Genomic DNA, 22,554 nt, shown 5'->3' with positions numbered 1-22,554 from the left:
GAAATTATATTGTTTGACGTTTTTGTCTCTACGAGCTTTTCTATTTTCTGCAGAATATTCTAGATTTTCCCTCGCTAATGCCTAAGTACTATGCAATTTACCAAGTAAATCTTTGGCAAAGTCCTCAGCACCCGCGTAAGAGAAAGGTTCATGATTCCTAAGAAATTCCAGCGGCAAAGTTAATTTCCTACAATATGTTACCAGTGCCGGAGTACTTGCAACGCCAAAAGAGAAAAATGGCCAGGTATAAACACACCCGTTTGACCATCCTGTGGCGAAGGCTTAGCTTTAAGACACATATTCGATTATAACTCAAATATCACAAATACACTATTAATTGAATATACCCGAACTTGTTTACGTCTATTTCAAAAACTGGGAATATATAAATACACTCAAATATGATACAACTTTAAAACACATAAAAAGTCAAATGTCAGCATCTGGAAATGCAAAAGATTGCAGCACCAATTTAGGCCCTATCTATTAAATTTGCCTATCCTGGTCACGGCACCAATTTGTACCGTTACCCCTTTGGCTGTGATCTCAAAATTTAAATTTAGTAACGGTTACCCAGGTTATTTAGTAGACAAATATCTAATGAATTACAGAAAACTTTCAACATTTAAAACTCATTTTTATTGCACCTCTAAATCTTCAAAAAACATAATTTCACACATTTCCAAATGCCAACATGGGAATAAACATTTATACATTAATTAAAACAAAAATGCAACCTTAAAACACTCAAGCATAACCTTCAACTTCTACAGTTCAAAAAAAAGACATTTATAAAATAAAAACTTCATTTAACATTTCTAAAAACCCAGACTTGGTTTATGATATCTATAAATTACACTTAAATGCTGATTGTTCTCCTACACAAAAAAAAAACACAACATAACAGTTCAGAATTTTCGGTAAATGATTCCTCTAAAATGTTAACGAAATAAAATTTAAAGTTTTATAAGTACCCTACGGAATTTACTGCTTTCACTCTGGAACCGCCCACCGGAAAGGTAGATGAACTCATGGACAAACTCCTTGGCTAGGATCTCGAAATTTCTCCAGCTATTTTAATTTCAAGCGACTTAGGCATGTAGAAGGGGGACACCGGACGTCCAGCATAGATTCCTTCGGACTTGGCCCATCGTCTCAAAGATATCGGCTTTTGGCTAATCCCGGTAGTCCTTCCCGCTAGAGACTTCAGTTTAGCTTTCCCTAAGGTTACGATCCACCATCTCCGAGATACTGTCACGAACCACTCCTTCAGCGGACAAACTCCGTATCCCCAGGATACTGCTCTGATTAACTGCTTACTACTGGTACTGCAACTGCTACTCGCCACATTCATCGCTTCTCTTTTATCCTCCCGTCAACAAGGCGAAAGAATCTAGACTGACCTGTTTACCACGTCCAGAGTCATCCCGCATCCGGCGGACGTCAGAACCAAAAAAAAAGATCCCTGAGAAAAACCGTCATGAATCCACTAATACCCTATACAAGTTATAATACCATCTTCAATAAATATTAATAAATTTAGTTACATAGATTTTACCCAAAAAAATCCCTTTTTAAAAGACTAATTCAAAATTTCTAAAGAAAATATCATTATGATTGAATTTAAACTTTACCGTAGTGGTGCCATCTACAGACAAATAATCTATCTTTAAAAGTATTACAAAAAAAAACTTATAATAAATTTCAATTTATTACAATAGGGGCCTAATATATTTAAGTCCCTTAATAACTCATATATTTCTGGTTAAAAATTATTTTTTGTAAATTTTTCCATAAATATATGAATAGGCCATTCAAAATCGGCCATAAAATAAAATATGGATATTTGCAAAAGACTTGTGCAACCTAACTTCAAACGCTTTGTTTTTCATGCAAAAATGAATTTTCGTCACTACGAGAAAACTGGTTGTGTTCCAGTTTTTATTACTATATTATAAAAATTTATTCTTAATGTATTATACAATTATTGTCCATGAAGTAACATCTTTTTTACCTATCAGCTTTGCATTACAAAATGAATGTACATTACTAAAAATTACGCATTATTTGCAATTATTATGAATTACAGAAATACCAATTTACCTAAATGATGTATGATGCTGTTTAAAGCAACAAAGTATTCAAAGTAAATTTTTAATTCTTTTATTGCCAATTTTCTTTGAGTATGACAAAAAAAGAATTCGGAACGGTTTTCTTTTTGTTGCTTTCGATCAGTGGTCAGAAGTAACATGCTATAAGTGGCGAAACTATTGTAGTCGCTGTCTTTTCCGTAGTTTGTAGTGTAGTGCACTACTTTTTGAAAGAAGTAGTGTAGTGAGTAGTGCGATACAAAAAAAAACAATAGTTTGTAGCGATTCCTGGCAACTACTTTTAATGTTAGTTAAATAAAGAAACGAAGTTCAAACGCAAAAAAATTCAAATCTGATTGGTGTAAATCATGGATGGGCAAACTTTTTTGGTCGAGGGCTAAAAATCGAAGAAAAGAAGTTTGGTCGGCTAAGTAAAGACAGAAAAACGATTTACAAGTTTTAATTTAAATATTTAATGAGATGAATGAAATTGCGATTTCATTTTTAAAAGTTCCTTATATTGAGGTTCCAAGTGAGATGTACATATTTTAACGTACAAGGCTAATGTTAGTCTACTTCTGAAATGATTTTTTCTAAAATTCATGTTTGAAAACACTTGTTCACACATATGTAAGATGAAGCAAACATAGCACTGATTTTCTGGGCGTAAAATATTAAATTTGGGAAACTAGCTTTTGGTAATGATTTGCAAAACTCAAACTTTGGCATATTTAGAAACAACTGCTTCAGATGGCGTCCATCTAAGGCTATTCTATAAAGAACTTTTGCTTTCAACATTTTACCTATTGAAGCTGTCTCTGCTAACTATTTCTATCAATTTATGTTTTGTAGTAACAAAAATATAGAAAGTAAAAAGGTCATCAATAATTTGTTGAAAAAGAAAGAACAAAAATAGCTTTAAACAAAGTAGACAAGAAAATGGATGTATATTGCTTATATTCGTCACGGATTGGCAAGTTAAAATTATATCCGTGGGCCGAATAAAGCCTTCCGGCCATAGTTGGCCCGCGGGCCGTAGTTTGCCCATCCCTGGTGTAAATCCTTCGCGGTCCCGTCAATATACGCAATAAGAATGCCTCTGTAGCCGGAAGTTAACAAGATCTACGTCTGATGCTTGGAAAAATCGGTGCGAAATGGGTCGGGTTATTCTTGATTTAAAAAAGTCAGAATTTTAAATATCTGACTTTTTTAAAATTCGATTTCACAAGAACTATAAAGAACGTTTTTAGGTCTGATTTCGTAACTTAAAATATCGTCTGCGTTAATTAATTAGCATTTTTGCGGTCACCCCTCAAACCATTAAGATTGAGTTCTCGAACCTGAAGATCCGATCATTAGATCAAAACTTATTCAGGGCGGTCTGTTTTTTGTTTTTCGCACTGTACTTTATTACTTGGAGTATACAAAAAAGCATTGATCACTTAAATATTTGATAATTTCCTAGCATTTCTTAAATCTCTGCCGAGAAAATCATAGAGTTTGAAAGTTTAAAGAACAAATTCGCAAAAGTGCTTTAGAAGAAAAAGCTATTTCACGTAAACATGAATTAAAACTTCCTAATATCTCATTTAACCAAACCAATTTTTCATTCAAAATCATTTTGAATATTGATGAAAGTTAAGTTTGTCTTCTAAAAGCAGCGAGGTAGTGACTATATTTCGAAAGTAGTTTGTAGTCTCTACATTTAAAAAAAAAAGTAGAGATAGTTAACAATAAAGAAAATGTAGTTTTTCCGACCACTGCTTTCGATTATAGAAAATTAAGACCATTTTGGCCGAATATGTCATTGCAAACAATGGTTGCTCTTCCTTGTAATCTCAGAATTAATAAAATAGCTTGTTGCCTATTAAAGAGATTGCTGGGACGTGGCAATAGTTTCTTAAAATAGAACCTATCTATTCATTAACCATTCATGGTCTGTCGATTAGACATTAAAAGTCTGGACGCGTCGGAGGTGATGGATAGAGCGGTCTACTTACGCTTGTATGGAACACCTCTCGTGTAATTGTACAGATTGGTGTATTTCATGAATAAAAGAATTCTGGCCGATGTTCAAGTTGATTTCAGGTATAATAAGTTCCAACTCTAGGTCAATGTTGAATTTTGGAGATAAACCAACTGTAAAACCTCTATTTTGAACAAATGACAAAGGAAAAGTGGTTGCCAATTGCATGCTTTAGTGATTTTATCTAAGTATGATGAGTTTATAAACTAAAAGAACCATTGTAATGCTTGTGGAATTGTAATGTTGTTAATGTTTTCTTCTTATCTTCTTTTTTTTTTATGAGCTGCTTAAGTCAACGGTTCCCGAAAGGTGTTCCGTGGAATTATAATAGGAGTTTTGAGAGTATATTTTTTTACCAGTAATAATTATATTTCTATCCACTCAATATTCCATAATTTTTTAAGTATCTCGATTGTTTATATGAAATTATTTATGCATTGCCAATGAATTAAAAGTATATTTAAAAAAATAATTTATTTTTTTTCGTAACAGCACATTTAAAACATTTTTTGGAAAATATTTACTTACATTAAGAATTCCATAAATATTTCTCATCAAGCTTTTCAATTCTAAATAAAATATGTCAAGATAAAGAAGTCTGTTTCTATTCTTAGCGTTTATAACAGTTCTTTTTTGAAAACCGTAATTCTGCTGATTCATTTCTACAAATACATACACCAATAACAAATTCATGATTTAAGATCTTTCATTTTCTTCACATTAAATAATTTCAACATATTTTTTTTAAATAATAAATAAGTAACATGATGTAAATTAAAACGTACAGAAACGTTGCTGTTATTCCGGCAAAGATATTTTTACATTAACGAGTGCCTAGTGAGTAACAGATAATCAAGTTAATTTGCAGATTATCTGTGTAATTAGAGAAATGAAACAGTTTTCGACACTTTGACGGATCGTCCTAGATAATCTGCACATTACCTAAACTAAATAATCTATAGAATAACTTATTTCTGCACTTTAGTGGTAGCATTTAAACAAAATTTTACTTAAAATAATGACCATTAAATTTTGCTTCACCAATTTGTTTCTAATTACGATTGGTTGCACATTTCTTCTTCTTCATTTTAACTTAATTTTATTTATTGTACAGTATAAGACTTATGATAGTAATAAAATACTTATGTTGAATTTAATTCATAGGTTACATAAATTATTTAATAACACAATGCATAAGTTATGCAAGCTAGAAATTAAAGCAGAGATGGAAAGTTTCTTTGACAGTGGGAAAACCTCTCTCACGCAGGAAGAAATAAAAAGAAACTCTATTATTATTTTTTTTTTTAAAGAAAGAAATATCAAATATTACAGCAATTTTTTTAAATGATTTAATTATTGTTACAATCTAGTTTTAACTAATGGCAATAAATTCCTAGCTAAATACCATAATCAAATTTTATGAATACAGTTAAATTATTTAATCACATATTTATCATAACCATATTGTGTTATCACTATGGCTAATAGTATATTAATTTCTATGAGCAAATGCAGTTAATGAGTTCCTAAAACAACTCTTAATATGCTAGAGGTTTTCTAATTTGATATTTATGCATTGCATAATCAACGGCTTTTTTTTACTTATGAAATAATAATAATAACGTCTAAACTGTATAAATATCCTTTAAAAAGAAGAAAAATTTTAAATGTTTTTTTGTTGTTGTTACCTTTACCTTGTAATCTCTCCTTCTGCAAAGTCAAGTTAACTCATACATTTTTATTTCAGAGAACAATCCAAAGAAATGTTTTATCATGCTTATCAAGCTTACATGGTAAGTAATAATTTTATTATTTTCTTCTCCGTTGAACTGTATTGTCTATATGCCTGTGTTGTCTAGCATTATTCGATTTTAAATCATAGCCATGAATAATTTTTTGTATTTAAATATTTTATGCCTTCACTGTTATTTTGTGCTTTTTTAAAATTTATCTTTGCTTCGTTTAATTTCATTTGTTCATCTTTCAAATTCATGACAATAAACATGAACGAAATGTAATATTTTTCCTGAGCATAATACATTTGATGAAAAGCAATTTGAATTTGGAAAATTGGTTGTACCGTTGTGCAAAATAAACAAAAACACACAAAAGATAAGAACTCTAAATCTATTGGTCATATTTTAACGTACTATGATGCAATTATTAGCAAATTTATTTTAAATATACTATGTTAATAAGTGCGGGCGATTAAGTTATGAAATCGGATACAGAAAGACGCACATTCTCTGAAAACACAAAATTATTGATTGCAAATTTAAGTGTTTTTTTTTTTTTATTTTTTTATTTTTTTTTTTTTTTTTTTGCTAATTTTTTTTTCCTGCTCTAAAGCTGTAAGACTTCGAAACTTGAAATTACGAAGGTGTGTAGGGCATAATGGAGAAACAACAAAAAAATTTAAAATTCGATTATGTGTTTGAGAATTATCAACCGTTATTGTAAACTTACTGCAAAAAAATATCATGTGGGTATTTGTTATTGATTATTTTGTATAAAAGTTGAAAAAAAAGGTTAAAAATTCCTGTTAGGTATATATATAACATGCTGTAAAAATTGTAATACCTCATAAAATGCTTATTCATGCACAGTTTAAATATTTAAATAAGTGTATTATACTTAAGATAAAAAAGTTAAAAGTGTATTATACTTAAGATAAAAAAGTTTACTTCAAAGCTTTATCTTAAATAGAAAATATTCCTTAGGGATTTAATTAAGACTTAAACACGAAATTATCATCTATGTTCATAACTTTTCGAAAAATGTAGATGGAGAGGTGATTTTTTTTTCAGTACATTTGAAATAGTTTGAAGTTTTATTATAAGCGATAAAAAAATATCGATATTTTGGTCATTTTTTGGGGTATTGTGACCCCTTAATTAGTGAGAAAAATACTTCTCATTTATTACTTCTAAGTGTGTCACGTCACACATTCTGTGTTCCTAAGTTTAAATATATATATATATATATATATATATATATATATATATATATATATATATATATATATATATATATATATATATATATATATATATATATATATATATATATATATATATATATATATATATATATATATATATATATATATATTGCAAGTACAGTTGATAATTTTTTTAAATCCAAGTAATCGTTCATTTTGTTACTATTAACAAAATGTTCTTATATAACATTATAATACATACTTATATATTTTATAAATAAAATGGTTTTATCTTGGAAGGGGGAATATATCGACTTTTAAGGACTTATAAAACGCAAAGATGAATGCAAGGCAACTACGGGGATTGGTGAGCGGAGCCTCCTGGACTCACTTCTTTTCAAAATCATTTTATATAAAATGATATCATATTTAACTCTCTGGATAAGAGCTTTATTTTCCCTTTCCTGCGAAATTCCGATTGTAGATATTCCTTCTTAGTGAATGGGTAAAACTAAAGTAATGTGAAATAATAATTACATTTATTTTTACGCATTATGTAGGATTACTCGACAAGAATCTTAGATTATTGCGAGTTTGCAATCACGGAATCAACTATAAAACGTAGCATTGTACTATTTTTCTGAAATTCTTGACTTAAAAGAAATTATAAGTAAAATTTTGAAGCTTCAAATGGCAATTAAATTTTTCACAGTTAATTGCTTTTTTTTTTTTTTTTCTCCTGAGGGATCGGTGATTCAAAACTCGCAATTCAACTGCGTTTTGAAAAACTTAATTCTTTTCTTTTATCTATACATGTGAATCATTTTTTATATGCCCTTTTTTATTCCAAGTCTTATGACCTGGTATTAAACAAGCATCTGTAGTTTTAAATATGGTGCTGAAATCAGGTATGTATCAGCAATATTACTTTTTATTTTCAAAATTTTACTAATTTCTGAAAATTAGTTCGTCGATGTGATGTGACAGCTTTCTAAAATCTATGTTTTACTTTCTGATAGTTTTCACCTTATCTTTTAAAAGCAATTCTTACCAAGTAGTTTATTTTAAAAGTGTTACGATTCTTACGTAGAACTGCTATATGCAGTTAAAAATTTTTATTGGCAATACATGGATCTTTCTTATCTATAATTAGCATCGATTCTTCCATTTGCTGTATTTGTTTATAGTGCTCTTTAGATTACAGTAAAACTGGTTTTATGAAACACTTAAAAGTCGAAATTGCTTTTAAAGGTTAACATTAACTTGAAGTAGTCTTGAAGTGGATGTTAAAAATAATTATCTATCTGAGAGGAATTTTCAGTTCTATTATTATTTTTTTTTTTTAAAGTTTAATTTGTTAATCACGCAACAAATGAAATACAGTCATACTCATTTATGGCTGTAGTTTGATTATAGTGTTAAGAGATGTTCATGAAAATAAAGCGCTCGGCAATGTTTTTTTAAAATTTTTATTTTTATTTCCAATGGTAAGGCAAAAAGGTACAAATAGAAAGATGAAATAAATAACGAATACAGATGTACGTAGGATAACAAAGAAAGAAGACCGAAGTCACTGCCTTAAAAGTTCTCTTGCTTCCCAATATCTTGAGGACTCAGTGTGTCAGTGTGAAGCACTGCACATAGAAGCAGGTAGTCCCTGCCCAATTTCTCTCCAGATTTACAAAGTGGACAAAAAGGCATGGTGGAAAGGCCTATGCGGTATAAGTGAGCAGAAAGACAAGGAAGGCCGCAACTGCAAAAGGCCTATGCGGTATAAGTGAGCAGAAAGACAAGGAAGGCCGCAACTGCATCACGTCTTGGTTTGTCGGGAATTAAAGACGAGCTTACATTTCTCCAACTTTTCAAAGCTGTGCGAGTCTAAAGGTCTCGCAATGAGTGTTTTTTTTTAAATTTATTATTATTTTTTTTTTCTAGTGTGATCACCTGCATAAAAAGTAAATCATTAAAATTTGCATTCTGGCTATCATGCATATGAAACTTGAAGTATTTCTTAGAAATGTTATCTAATCGATTTATTTGTGTGAATGAAACAACTGGTCAGGAGAAAAACTATCATCTGCTAAATTAAACTTGTTCAAGGAAGAAAAAAAAGACCTGGAAATGTGCTTTATTAAATTTTATTAACAATTTTACTTACTCTTTCTCGGGGAAACTTTCTTTAAAAAAAATTTTATGCACCCGTAAAGAAATATTTATTTAAGTTTTCAATGAACGCGCTTTCATCTTTTTTTTTTAGTGGTTTAGTATTTTTATGAAAAGTAGATTTTTACCTTATTAAATGTCGGCACCTACAAGAGGATATTTTTAGGCGAAATATTAGCCCATCACTAAACATATCATTCAATCGAACTCTTCACGAAATATTTTATCGTTAAAACGGACCCTTCTCAAATTATTTTATCGTAAAATGAACTTTACACAAAATACTTTAGCGTGTACTGTAAACGAACCCTCCTTTTTAAGTTTTAAAAATCAAATCTTGAAGTCGCCTCACGCTATTTTTCATTTTAGAAGCGGAGTGGATGGTTAACTACCATAACTCCTTGTAAGACATGGTTTTTTGAGTTTTTGTTTTACACATCCTCAAAAACGGGAGACTGCCAAAAAGTAATCGATTCTGCGATAATTATACATTCAGATAATTGTGTGCAATTTTCTTTTAATATAAATTCCCATAAACTTTATTTTTCTGTAAATAGATGGATTTTGTATAGTTTTTTATTAGGAGAATTTTTTAAAATATTTTTCACAAAATCCTTGGTCTAACAATAAATTTGTTCTTTTTTTAGTGTTAAAAATAAATCGACTTTCGATATCGTCAGGATGCGAAGCAAAAAATTAAATACATAATAAACAACATAATAAATTGTTAGTGTTTATATATTCCCCTCGAGTTGTGTACAAACAATTGGACGAGTTGTGGATTGAAAAATATTATAGGACCATGAGATGACTCAGCAGTGCTCAAAATGTTGCTCAACATTGTAAATGCATTGCTCTTTCCTGTTGCGTTCTGTTTTTGATAACTCAGAATCGTCCGCTTTTTTATTCTTTACGTATTTCGTTAGTAACGTAGTGTTGTACAAAAGGCGCAAAATTCAACTCTCTGGTGAATTTAAATTTTTTACCGTTTACACAAAATTTTTATTTAACATATTTTTCATACTTTTTTCATTCTTTTGTATTAATTTAGATCAAAATTAGGTCATAATAAGTGAGGTCAAAATAAATATTATAATTTCAACGATTTATGATGGCTATGAAATACAGCTTGAAACACCGGTGTCTTTTTATGTGTTTTCGGTGTCTTTTTCGGGTAAAATTTTCCTAACACGACTCACTTCCAAATAATTTTTCAAATTTGCAGTTATTTAAAACTAAGAGAAACAGTTAATCATCATTGAAATTTTTTCTTTAATTAAAATCTATTAATAAATTTTTGAATATGAATAAAAAAATAATAATTTTTAAACTACTTTTTTTTGTATTTTATATTTTAGTACAAAAATAATTCAGATGATCTGAACAAATTTTTTAAGTAACTATTGAACTGTTTTATATAATTAAAAAAAATATCGAAATATAATTTTGCTCATAATTAGAGCATCAGAAAAAAAATACACAAAAGGCCAAAAAGTAATTGATTCTACGATAATTTTACATTCAGATAATTGTGTGCAATTTTTTTTTTATTTTATAAATTCCCATAAACTTGATTTTTCTGTAAATAATTGGATTTTGTATAGTTTTTTATTAGGAGAATTTTTTTAAATATTTTTCACAAAATCCTTGGTCTAACAATAAATTTGTTCTTTTTTAGTGTTAACAAACAATTTTAGTGTTAAAAAACAATTGATGGAACACTGGTGTCCCATCAGCTTCAAAGGGTTAAATAGAGAATCTCTTTTAAGTTTTACATTAATGATCAATTTTATGTAAATGAACTCTTTTCATGATTTTGAAAAAAGTATTTATTTTGTAGGATCATGCATATCCTGCTGACGAGCTTATGCCTCTAAGTTGTAAAGGGCGATATCGTGATATTGAACCCAATCGTGGGGACATAGATGATGCTCTGGGAAAGTATGTTTACTTATCTCTGATAATAACAGTGTGGTTAAAATTAACCTGGTCGTACTCGGAGGTTCGTAAGTGCTGGTTATTATTTAAACAGATCCAAATAAAACTACATAAATATTATATTATGTAAGTCATGTGGTTGAGATTCGTGACTAAAAAAATTTAGTTTTAAATTTTGACAGTAACTGATGCTGTATTGCAACAACGTATGCAAATTAACAGTTCTTCTAATTTTACAACAAAAGATGCAGTAGCCAGCTCAAAGATCACGTGTCAGGGACATGTGACCAATAAAAGATCTGAAAGCTAGCATTATCCACTGTATCTCCTTCTTGTATATGATGCTGTTATACACCTTCAGCATAATATTGACCAATAGGGTATACGATTGGAGCAGACAGATAATAAAATATTATGTTGTTCTTTAAAATGTGAGCTGTTATTGTAAATTGTTACAGCACCACCCATAAGCAAAATTTAAAATTATTTTTCCGTTTGCAATATTATTTAAAAAACATATATTTGAAGATTGAACTGGAACTACGAGTCTCTGAGTACTGATAGTTTAATTTTAACCATCATGTGTATTCAGTAACTTTGAAAAATAAAGTAAAAAAATTATGTAAATTTAGTTGTTCTTTATAAAATCTACTTGTAATGGTTATTTGCTAAGTGTTAATTTTTCTTTTCAGTTTTTCTTTAACTCTTGTTGATACACTGGATACTTTAGTGGTAAGTTATATATTATTGTAGGTATGTGTAGCAATTTTGTATCTCTTTTAGATTTAAATTTGTTATTGATGTGTATTATATTTTCAGGTGCTAGGTGATTTTGATGAGTTTGAGCGAGCTGTTAAAAAAGTTATCAAAGATGTTTCTTTTGATAGTGATGTCATTGTTTCTGTTTTTGAAACTAATATACGCATGTTGGGGTTTGTATGCATTTTTCTTTCATGTTATTATTTTTTTTGTTAGTATTGTTAAAAAATATTTCTTAGTGTTTAACTCAATTTTTGTTCTTTCTTCAATTTAATTTAGTATAGTGTTTTTTATAATTATTTTGTGAGTGGATGGTATTTTATTCATTTATGTTTTAATGACACAATTCATTCATAACATCTTATTTCATTATTAGAGTCAGAGTTTCTCAAATGAAATGCTTATTTATGAATTGCCAAAGGTTTTAAATGGGAATTTTGTTTGAGAAAATCTTACTGATGTTGTTTTGTTAAAAGATGACCTTGTATTTTTACAAGGAAAATTTATTCTATCATAATTTTAAGTTCTAAAACAATTTTTTTTGTTTTTTGTATTGAATAATTGTAAAACAGAAAATTATATTCCAATACTGTATTGAGGTTTAGATTGAAACTAAGAATTGAAATGACATTTCACTTTGCAACTGGCAAAATCTTTAATTTGAAGTGAGAAAAATAATAAGAAATTTTTTTGACAACGCCTTTTTAATTTTTTTAAAAATAATGAATAAACTATAAATGTCGGACAAATGTGCAATTTATTTTTAAAAAAATGTATTCAATTTGAATATCTGCAAATAGTATAAATTTATTTTTTATGAAATATCTTTATTAATTTTTCTTTTGAAAAATTGAAAGTAAACTATGAAAAGATGGTAATTTAGTGTAATAGCGAAGCAGCTATAATGATGTTACTTGTATATTTTTTATTAATTAAGAATTTTATTTCCTAGGGGTTTAGTAAGTGGTCATATATTAGCATCCTATACTCAAGATCATCTAAAAAGGATGCCATGGTATCAAGGAGAGCTACTAAATATGGCTAGGGATCTTGGATACAGACTTCTTCCTGCCTTCAATACAACCACTGGTGTGCCTCACCCTAGGGTAAGTGTTAAATATGTCACTTTCTCTCTTATTATTTTATCTCCTAAAATATATATATCACAGTGGAATTAATGAATCTGATTATTATTTACAGTAACTAGCAATTATTAATAATAATCAAATCTTTTGTTATATGCTATTATTATTGCTATATGTGACATTGATTTTAAAAGTGATGTATTTCCATATTTTTGAAATATGTATTTTATACTTAATTGTATTTTATTTAGCCATATTTTTTTATTATGAAAGGGATGTAATTTCATTAAAATCCTATAAAAAATAACCTGAGTAAATGCTTGTGTTTGTTTTCCTACGCATAGACTTGCAAAAAAAAAAAAAAAAAACTATTGTAGAATTAATTCCTAAGAAATATTTCACATACATCGAATGACCCATACATACTTTCGATAAATAATTCTCAATAAATGGCTATTATTAAAAATAACAATGAAGGTAATTAACTATTATGACTAATTATTACCTGTAGTATCAGGGTATTTTGTTAAAATTAATGCTTTGACTAAACTCCATTGATAACACTAGGAAATAAATTTGTTTTCTGTTGCATGAAATTTTTGAATGGATCTTAAATATTTTTGTGTCACTGATTTTCAGTCTAATCGGTTTCTATCTACAATAAATTATTTTTATGAATTACAGTTTTTTTACAATTCAATTATATATTCCTAACCAGGATTTTTTTAAATTCACTCAAGTGACATACAAGTGTTCCCTCTTCTCTCTGTTACAAGGCAAGGTAGGAGAGAGGCAATAATACTTTTCAATTAATGATATAATCGTTAAGGTCATGTTTTTTGCTTTAAGTGTCATTATCAAAGGCAGACAAGTGAATGGATATTTATATGAACATACATTCTTTATAAACTTGCTATCCATTCAGACAAAAAATAAACTAAACAAAAAATACCATTTTTAAAGAAATCTAACTTTCAGAATAAAATTAATTTCTGATTTGATGTCCCCACACCGGAATTAGGTCAGATCAAGTACTTGTATAAATGCAACAAATTATTTTTGGAGCAGAACTATTTGCAGGGAACAAAAAATTTCATGACCAAGTCGGAATAAAAAATTTTTATGCTGTCAATTTTAATTTCATCGTGTAGATATTTATCCATAATTTGCTATTTAACTAATTAATGTATCTTATTTTTACAACTTTAGTTTACAAAATAAGGTTATTCATCTTTAAAAATAAATAATAATAAATTCAATTGATAGGAGCTGTTGGTTTTTGATGATCAATCCCAGTAGATTGTTTGTAATTATTAAAAATTTTGTTGCAGAACACTAGATATTATTCTGCTCTGGGATCAAAGACAGTAGCCAGAGACTATGATAATTTCTCAAAAGTATTATTTTTGAAATGGCTTTTAATATTTTTGCTCTAACAAATATTTTATTTTAGATCAATCTTCGTTATGGTTTGAAATCTCCTAAACTTGGAGTCGTGAGAGAGACATGTACTGCTTGTGCTGGGACTATGATTTTAGAATTTGCTGCTCTAAGTCGTTTGACTGGAGAAACCATTTTTGAAGTAAAGTTCACTTTTTTTTAAAAATTTTATTAAATTGCTGGAAATGATTTTATAAACATATAATACTCTGCCTAATAGCATCTTTTGAATGTTAAAGTAGTCACCCCCTCCTGACTGTACTCAAATGTCAAAAAACTACAAAAGACCTCAGAAAAAGAAGAAACTTACTTACCTTCTTTAGGTAAACAAGGATTCCATGACCCTGAGGTGCTCTAATGAAGTGTCCTTCCTTTTTTCTTTTTTTTATCTTCAGTAAAGCTAACATTGTTAGATCAGCTAGCTTGAAGTACAAAAAATTGTTTTTGTTTGGCATGCTATCCAGATCTGTCACTTGTGCTATTAAAGCCCTTACTTAATTGAAAACGCAGCTACGGAAAAAAATAATAATAAAAGTGGATTTTATTTATCAAGCATTTTATCTAGAATTCAAACATTTTATCTGGAATAGTTAAATTAGATTAGTGACGTTGCTTCAAGATTTTAATATGGTAATTAAATATGAAAATTAATATTATTCTCATAATTGAGGGGGGAAATGTTAAGATAGGTACTATGTAATTACAGTGAAACCTCTAGGAAAGACCACCTCTATGTAGTGATCTCCTCTATTTACGACCACTTTTGGGAGACACAAATTTTTTTCCATAGACTTTGTTTTGAGGAATACCTTTATGAGAGACCATCAAAATCTCTCCCAGCGACCGGACAAACCACTGCACCAATTGTGGATAAGATTTAATTAGGAAACAAGGAAAAATATCTGACCAAAAAATATTGATAAAATAAATAAGTAGATTAAAACGTATTTAAAATATATGTGCTAGGCTCTTATTTCAAGAGCTCTTTTTTCCCATCTCTGAAAGAGATCTACAACCTCATGTTGCAGCCAGAAAGCAATAAAGACGATGCTATCAATGATTTATTTTTAGAGTTGAAAGTTAAATTAGAAAAAAAGATATTTTTAAAAAAAGTAAGCATCTCATGCAAAAAAATCCTCTTCTCATTTTTAAAATCTAATTTTTATGATGTAAAATTAAATACAAGCTTAAACAAGAAACATGATTGTTTATTTGTTTAAAATAGTTCTATCATCCATAATTGGTAAATTTGTTCTTACACATAATTATATTGGTATGGATCAATTTTATAGACACTTAATTTTATTCAGCAATCCAGTTTTCTTGACACCTATACTAGTGGCATTTCCACACCAAGAAAATAATAACCCTAACTAAAATTTAAAAAATTAAAATTGCTTGCGAAAAATTATGGACCTTCAATAGCATTTTGAAGTCAATGAAGGTAACCCCTAAGAAGGACCAACCTCCATTGATGATCATTTGACTGTGGAACAGAGAGTGGTCGCTCCTAACACGTTTCAATGTATAAATTAGTAATGTTTTTTTCAATCAAAAGATTATAATAATTTATTTTAAATTTTCTATTGCTATTGTTTTCTTTATTTTAGGAGAAAGCTCGAATTGCCATGGATTACTTGTGGCAACAGCGGCATCGAACTAGTGATTTAATGGGAACAGTGCTCAACATTCATAATGGTGACTGGATTAGACGAGGTATTCGTTTGTAACATACATATTTAAAAAAAATAAAGAAATTTGTAGTTAATATGTTTTTCATGGTATATCTTTCTTTCAAATAGACAGTGGTGTTGGAGCTGGTATTGATTCATATTATGAGTACTGCTTGAAAGCTTACATTCTTTTGGGCGATGATGTTTACCTTGAACGTTTTAACAAAGTATGTCTCATGTATTTAAATGTAATGCTTTTTCCAGCTTTCTATTGCCTCTTTTATTTGTAAAATATTAAAATTTTTTGTATAGTGAACAAGTTTTTTAGTGTTTAGATTGTTTTGTGTTCTGATTGTTTTGTGTTCTAATTCTTTGTGTTCTGATTGTTTTGTGTTCTAATTCTTAGTGTTCTGGTTGTTTTGATTTAAAAAAATTTCCAATTTTCTTTTCCTTTGTGTTGTTTTTTTCTATTTTCTTTATTTTTTTTTTCACCAGTGTTTTTATGGCTCCTGGTCATATCCAAGAGGCATATAAATGATTTTTAATTGATTCTGTGCTGTTTCAGCTGCATTATTTATTATTACTTATAATTGAATCAATGTTTTTTTTAAAGGTAGTATTTTAGTAGATGTGTGGACATCTTAAAATTTATTTTAAAATGTGGATTTTTCTCTCAATTTTTAGAAATTTTTCTCAATTAAATTTAATGGTTACAAACAAAAATGCATTTTATTAATAAATAATAAAATTATTTTGTTTAATTACATACTTAATGAGAGTTAACTCTTTGCATGATGTACTTTACACTTTTTAAATGTTTTCATTGTTTTCCTCTGTGAAAAAATGCAAATTTAAAATTTTAAGTGCTTCTTGTGACCATTAAATTAAATTATTCTATAAAAAAATTGTTTTTTAATCTAGATTTTAAAAAAAAATTATTACATTTTGTTCTATACTAAAAACCAAATGCTGTAAATTGATCCCCACTTAAAATAATTAATACATTGATATAATTTTTAGCACTATTCTGCAGTTATGAAGTATGTTAGTCAAGGCCCATTACTTGTTGATGTTCATATGCATAGACCACATACTAATTCAAGGAATTTTATGGATGCCTTACTAGCTTTCTGGCCAGGATTACAAGTTAGTTATTTACATACATATATTTTTTTTCCTTTTTTTAATTATTATTTATTTACTTTGAAGTCAAGGTAAACTTGGAGTTATCTTTAAACAAAACATATTAATTTCAGAACTTTTCAATGACGTGTGTTAGGTATCAACTTACTATTTGGCAATATTGCTTAGGGCCAAGCACCATTTCATGTAATCCGTTCAATTGATTTCTATTATTTAGATTGAATCATAATGAGCGTATTGTCACTGCATGAATACAATAAATTTCTATACCAAATATTTATTTAAATAACAAATATAATTATAGTAAACTAGTGCACCTACTCATGCACTAGTGAGAGTGACCATATGCTCGTAATGATTCGATCAAATCATGGGCATTCAAATAAAAGGGTTACTTGTAAGACTGGGCGATGTAAGAAATTTTATATTGTGATATATTGTCTGTTAGACATTGTGATATAGCGATGTATCGCAATTTAACTTATGTTAAAAACACTATCAATTAAAAATCTTTAAACTAATCAAAAATAAATAAAAGTAATAAATCTATAACAAGAGAAAATGTTAATTCCAAAAAAATGGTTCTATAACGTCAATAGCAAAGATCAGGGTCCCCCGAATTTCGCGAAAGAATCTTTAATATGTTCTTGATTTTCTTGGAGTATATTTCAAAATAATAATAATAATCTTTCCTACAAAAAAGCACAAAAGAAAGAAACTTCAAGCAAAATGACTGAAATTTTTATGACTTCCTCTCACATTGCATGTCAATTTGCAAGTCATGCATTGTGATATATTTTTATTTTTTATAACCTCTGTTAAACAGTTGACCCAATTTTGGGTTTAGGACTACCAGTGTTCAACTCTGTGGCCTTGTAATTTTGAACCCAATCCAGAAAACAAGGGATCAAGTATTGGGATAAATTTGTCTTTGTGGAGGACTTCTTAATGAAATGTTTTGTTTATATTTCTGAGGTTACACATTGAGTTTTTTAAATTAGACAGATATACTAAACATAAATTGAAGATTATATCATGCAAGTTATTGATAGTTTGGAAATGATAATAGTAGGTTTTGAGATAGGAGTTAAAATATTCTATATTATTTTGAAAAGTATTATTTGAGAAAAACTGCATCTATTAAAAAATAAGTATTTCTTGCATTAGTTAATTTTTAGTTCAAAGTGTGAATTAAGGTTTATTGAAAGTTGTTTTTTCACACTGGGGTATCTTAATGTGAAAACTAATTCCTGGTGTTGATTAATTTTCCTATTAATGATGTTTAGAAATCTTTGATTTTTTTTCTTCATTTTTCAGCTCAGGTAATTAAAAATGCTTGACACTTTAATGAATAATAAATACTGGACAACTCATAAATAAATTGTTTATAAGACACTTAAAAACCTATATTTTTTCACTTTTTATTTTAAAATACAGTTATTTTTATTTTTAAATACTTTTATTCTGCAAATTATGTTTTCCTCAATTTATGAAATATTTATACAATATCAATAATTTAATCTTCTTGTTTATAAAACTGTTATATTTCTCCATTTCATTTTTAGGTTCTAAAGGGAGATATAAAACCAGCCATTGAAACCCATGAAATGTTGTATCAAGTTATGCAGAGGCATAATTTTTTACCAGAGGTAAAAGCAATTAAACCTATGATGAAAATAGCTTAAACAAAAATATATAGACCATGACTGGCTTTCAATATATTGAATGTATATCCACATACTTTAGTAGAGCTATTTAATTAGTGCAGATAATACCTTTAAGTTATGAAATCAGACAAAGAAATGTACTTTTTCTGAGTAAACATATCTTTTTGTTTTGATGGATCAAATAATGTTCCTCAAAAGATGAAGTGCAACCACATTCTTTGGTTCTACTTTTTTTTTTAAAAAAAAGGGATGGATGAAAAAAAATATGTTGGGAAAGTGGTCTAAAGTTTAAACTCCTTAATGTTAATTTTTCTTTTACACAGTATGCCATGTCTTAAGAAATTTGTAAGCAAATGAAAAATTTTCTGAAAAATATATAATTAATTTATGCAAAGATAGTTTCAAGCAAAAAAATAATTTTTTTTTTCAATTATTTATTATTTTTTTTAAGTAATCCTAAAGGGAATAAAATTTTTTTATTTCTTTAGCCAACTCTATTTAATTCAAATAGATTTGGATTTCTTCATTTTAAATCTCATCATTTTGGTCATTATTGAATTAAATTTTATATAATAAAATTTTTTTTTTTTATAGTTTCATTATTTTGCACTATTTTTTTTTATTTGCTTTAACTACTACTGACTAAAGTGTTCAAGTGAGCAATGTTTTTCAAATTGCAATTCACCCCCACATTTTTAAGAGTATATAATTTGAGCCCTGTTAAGAAATTTATCTTAAGAAATTGCATTTTTTCTACCCTAAACTATGGCCTACATTTAAAAATTGGCCTTTTTAATATTTATCCTTTGTATTAAGGTGACAAATTAGCATGTGAAAACCTGGTTGTTTTATTCAAAATTATTCAGGTGTTCCAATTTTTTTCTTCTTCGTATTCTACTATGGAAAATGTGTTAATTGTTATTAATTCTTATTTTTTTCTGCAGGCCTTTACAGTTGACTTTCAAGTTCATTGGGGTCAGCATCCATTGCGTCCTGAATTTGTAGAAAGCACTTATTTCCTATACAAAGTAAACATAATCAATTCATAATTTTTTAAACTTTTAACAAAAAGTTTTAAAAGATAAATTTTAATCTGTGAATTTAGTTAAGAACAATTTTAATGACATTTTGCTGTTTAAATTTAATAATTCTGTTTATAAAATTTTGTAACTATTTGAACATTTTCTATATGTGAGACTTAAAATTCTAATCAATTTAACTTAAAAATTTTATTTCAGAAACTTACATTCTGAATTTATTTCTCCTTCCTTTTCAATTTTATTTATGCCTTAGATAATTATATATTCTCATTAAATTTTATTAATTGCCAGAGACTTCAAAAATTTATAATTTAATGCTTAACTAGTTTTTTCAAAGTTTTATAATTATAGTAGTTTATTTATCATTTTAAGTATTGCATGCATATATATAATCTTTGAAAATTAATTAGAAATGAGTAATCTGTTTTTATTCATTTTTAAGAATAAAAATTTCCAATATTAATATATTTTTCATGCTAATTGGTATTGATTTATTTTAACTTTCTATAATATTTAAATTAATACCAAACTTTTTCTTATTTTAGTTACAAATAATTTACTTTTGATGTTAATTTTGCATTTACTTTGAATTTTTAAAAGTCTTTTCGCTTAAAATTATTTGGCAACTTTCATAATTATTCATTTCGCAATCATTTTGTTATTTAAACTATTAAAAACAATCTAAGCCTAATCTAATCAAGGCTGATCAATCTAATCTAAACTGAAACTTTAAATTGAGTTCTTTTTTAGAAAAAAAATGAATAAAGTTTAGCTTTTTTAAGAAACAGTTCAATGAGAAACTTCAATATTTAGAGAGATATTCTCGTTAATCGAACAACTGCATTGACTTCGAAAATTAAAGCAGAAAAAGTCAAAATGTTTTCACCAATTTGTTTTAACAGCTTGAGATATGTAGACTACTTCTTCTTTAATTTTTGAAGCTAATGAAGTTGTTACATTGAAAAACATGTCTTTCCACTTAAGTTTCTTGAAATACTTTGATTCTAACTTGCTGGATATTTTTCTCACAAAATAGTTAAATTTATCAAAATATATAATATCTGAATTTTAAAGTCAATTTTTAAATTAAACATTTATAGCTTGTGTTTATACCAGATACTTGGTAAGTGCATGTATTTTTTCATGATTCCCCCCTCCCCATTTTTGTATGATATATTTCTGTTTATACACAGTACTTTGAAATTTAATGAATTATTAAGACTTTGTATTATGAGAAGGCTTTAAATTTAGCTAAACTAATATGCAATCTTTAAATATTGGATGTAAATATTTTTGTATTGTTCTTTCAATTAATTCTAATTGACCTTGCTTTTCTATGGTTTTATCTTAAGGAGATGCTTTATTTTTAATGCTTGCAATTTTGTATATCATAGGCTACAAATGATCCATACTATTTGGATGTTGGAAAGAAAGTTTTAAATAGTCTTCAGAAATATGCTAGAGTGCCTTGTGGCTTTGCAGCTGTAAAAGATGTCAGAACCGGCAGTCATGAAGATAGGTAATTTTTTTCCTTACTCTTCCAAATCCCTCTTTAGATTGTGAAATGCATTTCAAAAGTAATTTTCAGTGTTTTAATATTTTTCAAGAAAACCAAATTGACATAAATCACTTAAATAAGAATGCATTATGCTGGGGTGTAGTAAAAGAAAATAATTCTTGTATCTAGTTCAATTGTGATCTTGAACTGCCTCTTTTGGACACAGTTGTTCCCCATGACTATCTAGTTTTTTTTTTCCATTGCTCCATAGTTTTTTTCCTCCCTTTTTTTTACAGCTTTGTGTTTTCATTTTCAATCTGTTCAACCATTCATGTATCTTTAGAATGAGTTTTGAGGGCTCAAAACATATTGATTTTTTTCTGCTTTAATTTTGAAGTTTTGCATATACAAGTAAATCGTAATTGTTCTAAGAAATTTATACTATTTCATTTTCTGATAAATTTTATAAAAATTCATTGGGCTATATATTTGAAAGATGTTTATTTATGTTTATTTATTTCAAGGTAAAAAAAAAGTTGTAAAATTATTAAAATTTTGAGAAAATATACATTAAAGTCTTTCATATCTACTGTTACTTCTGTCATGACAAAATTATCTTTGGTTACTCTTATCGTTCCAATGTATGGCGGAAGAAATCTATTTATTAATTTTATCCTTCTTATTATCATATTTACAATTAATCTAATTGCAGAGTGACTACTCACTCTAGGAACAGGAAAAGCCTGGAATTCTCCGAGAATATAACAATGTAATGGAAAACCCTGAAGTTTTAGAGAAATTTATCATCAACTTAGTGTGTGTCATATTAATTTCAATAAAAAAAAGGATTGGCAATTTAATAAAAACAAAATTGCTTGGATTTAATTTATATGTTTTTAATACATATAAATATATTTTGTTAAATTTTTAAATTACTGTTAAAATTATATGAAATCAAGACAATTTGCAAAACTTTTCTTATTTTACTCTAGAATTCTCAGGGAAATTGGATTTGTCAGTAGAATAGTTATCTTGTAATTATAATTAATTATATAATTTTAATCTATTTGTATTTTCTATGTATAATTCTA

General features: G+C 27.8%; 1 protein-coding gene across 3 annotated transcripts in view; it reads left to right on the top strand.

Moving 5' to 3' along the window:
• Edem2 (ER degradation enhancer, mannosidase alpha-like 2) overlaps positions 1 to 22,554 on the top strand; it is a 47,493-nt gene that overhangs the window by 14,632 nt on the left and 10,307 nt on the right. For 2 of the 3 annotated variants that reach the window (XM_016060648.4, XM_016060650.4), the window contains exons 2-13: positions 5,864 to 5,909; positions 11,061 to 11,161; positions 11,851 to 11,890; positions 11,978 to 12,090; positions 12,870 to 13,023; positions 14,456 to 14,584; positions 16,053 to 16,158; positions 16,245 to 16,342; positions 17,136 to 17,261; positions 18,824 to 18,907; positions 19,870 to 19,953; positions 21,360 to 21,484. In XM_016060648.4, the coding sequence (XP_015916134.2) occupies positions 5,864 to 5,909; positions 11,061 to 11,161; positions 11,851 to 11,890; positions 11,978 to 12,090; positions 12,870 to 13,023; positions 14,456 to 14,584; positions 16,053 to 16,158; positions 16,245 to 16,342; positions 17,136 to 17,261; positions 18,824 to 18,907; positions 19,870 to 19,953; positions 21,360 to 21,484 (1,206 nt within the window). The remainder of the gene's footprint in view (positions 1 to 5,863; positions 5,910 to 11,060; positions 11,162 to 11,850; positions 11,891 to 11,977; positions 12,091 to 12,869; positions 13,024 to 14,455; positions 14,585 to 16,052; positions 16,159 to 16,244; positions 16,343 to 17,135; positions 17,262 to 18,823; positions 18,908 to 19,869; positions 19,954 to 21,359; positions 21,485 to 22,554) is intronic. The other variant, XM_087159342.1, reaches the window with a different exon arrangement.

Source organism: Parasteatoda tepidariorum, chromosome 3 (assembly GCF_982258835.1).
Source record: "Parasteatoda tepidariorum strain Cologne lab strain chromosome 3, Ptep-v5.0, whole genome shotgun sequence".
Lineage (NCBI taxonomy): Eukaryota > Metazoa > Arthropoda > Arachnida > Araneae > Theridiidae > Parasteatoda > Parasteatoda tepidariorum.
The sequence above is the reverse complement of the archived record's forward strand: the minus strand, read 5'-3'. Positions and strand labels throughout refer to the sequence as shown.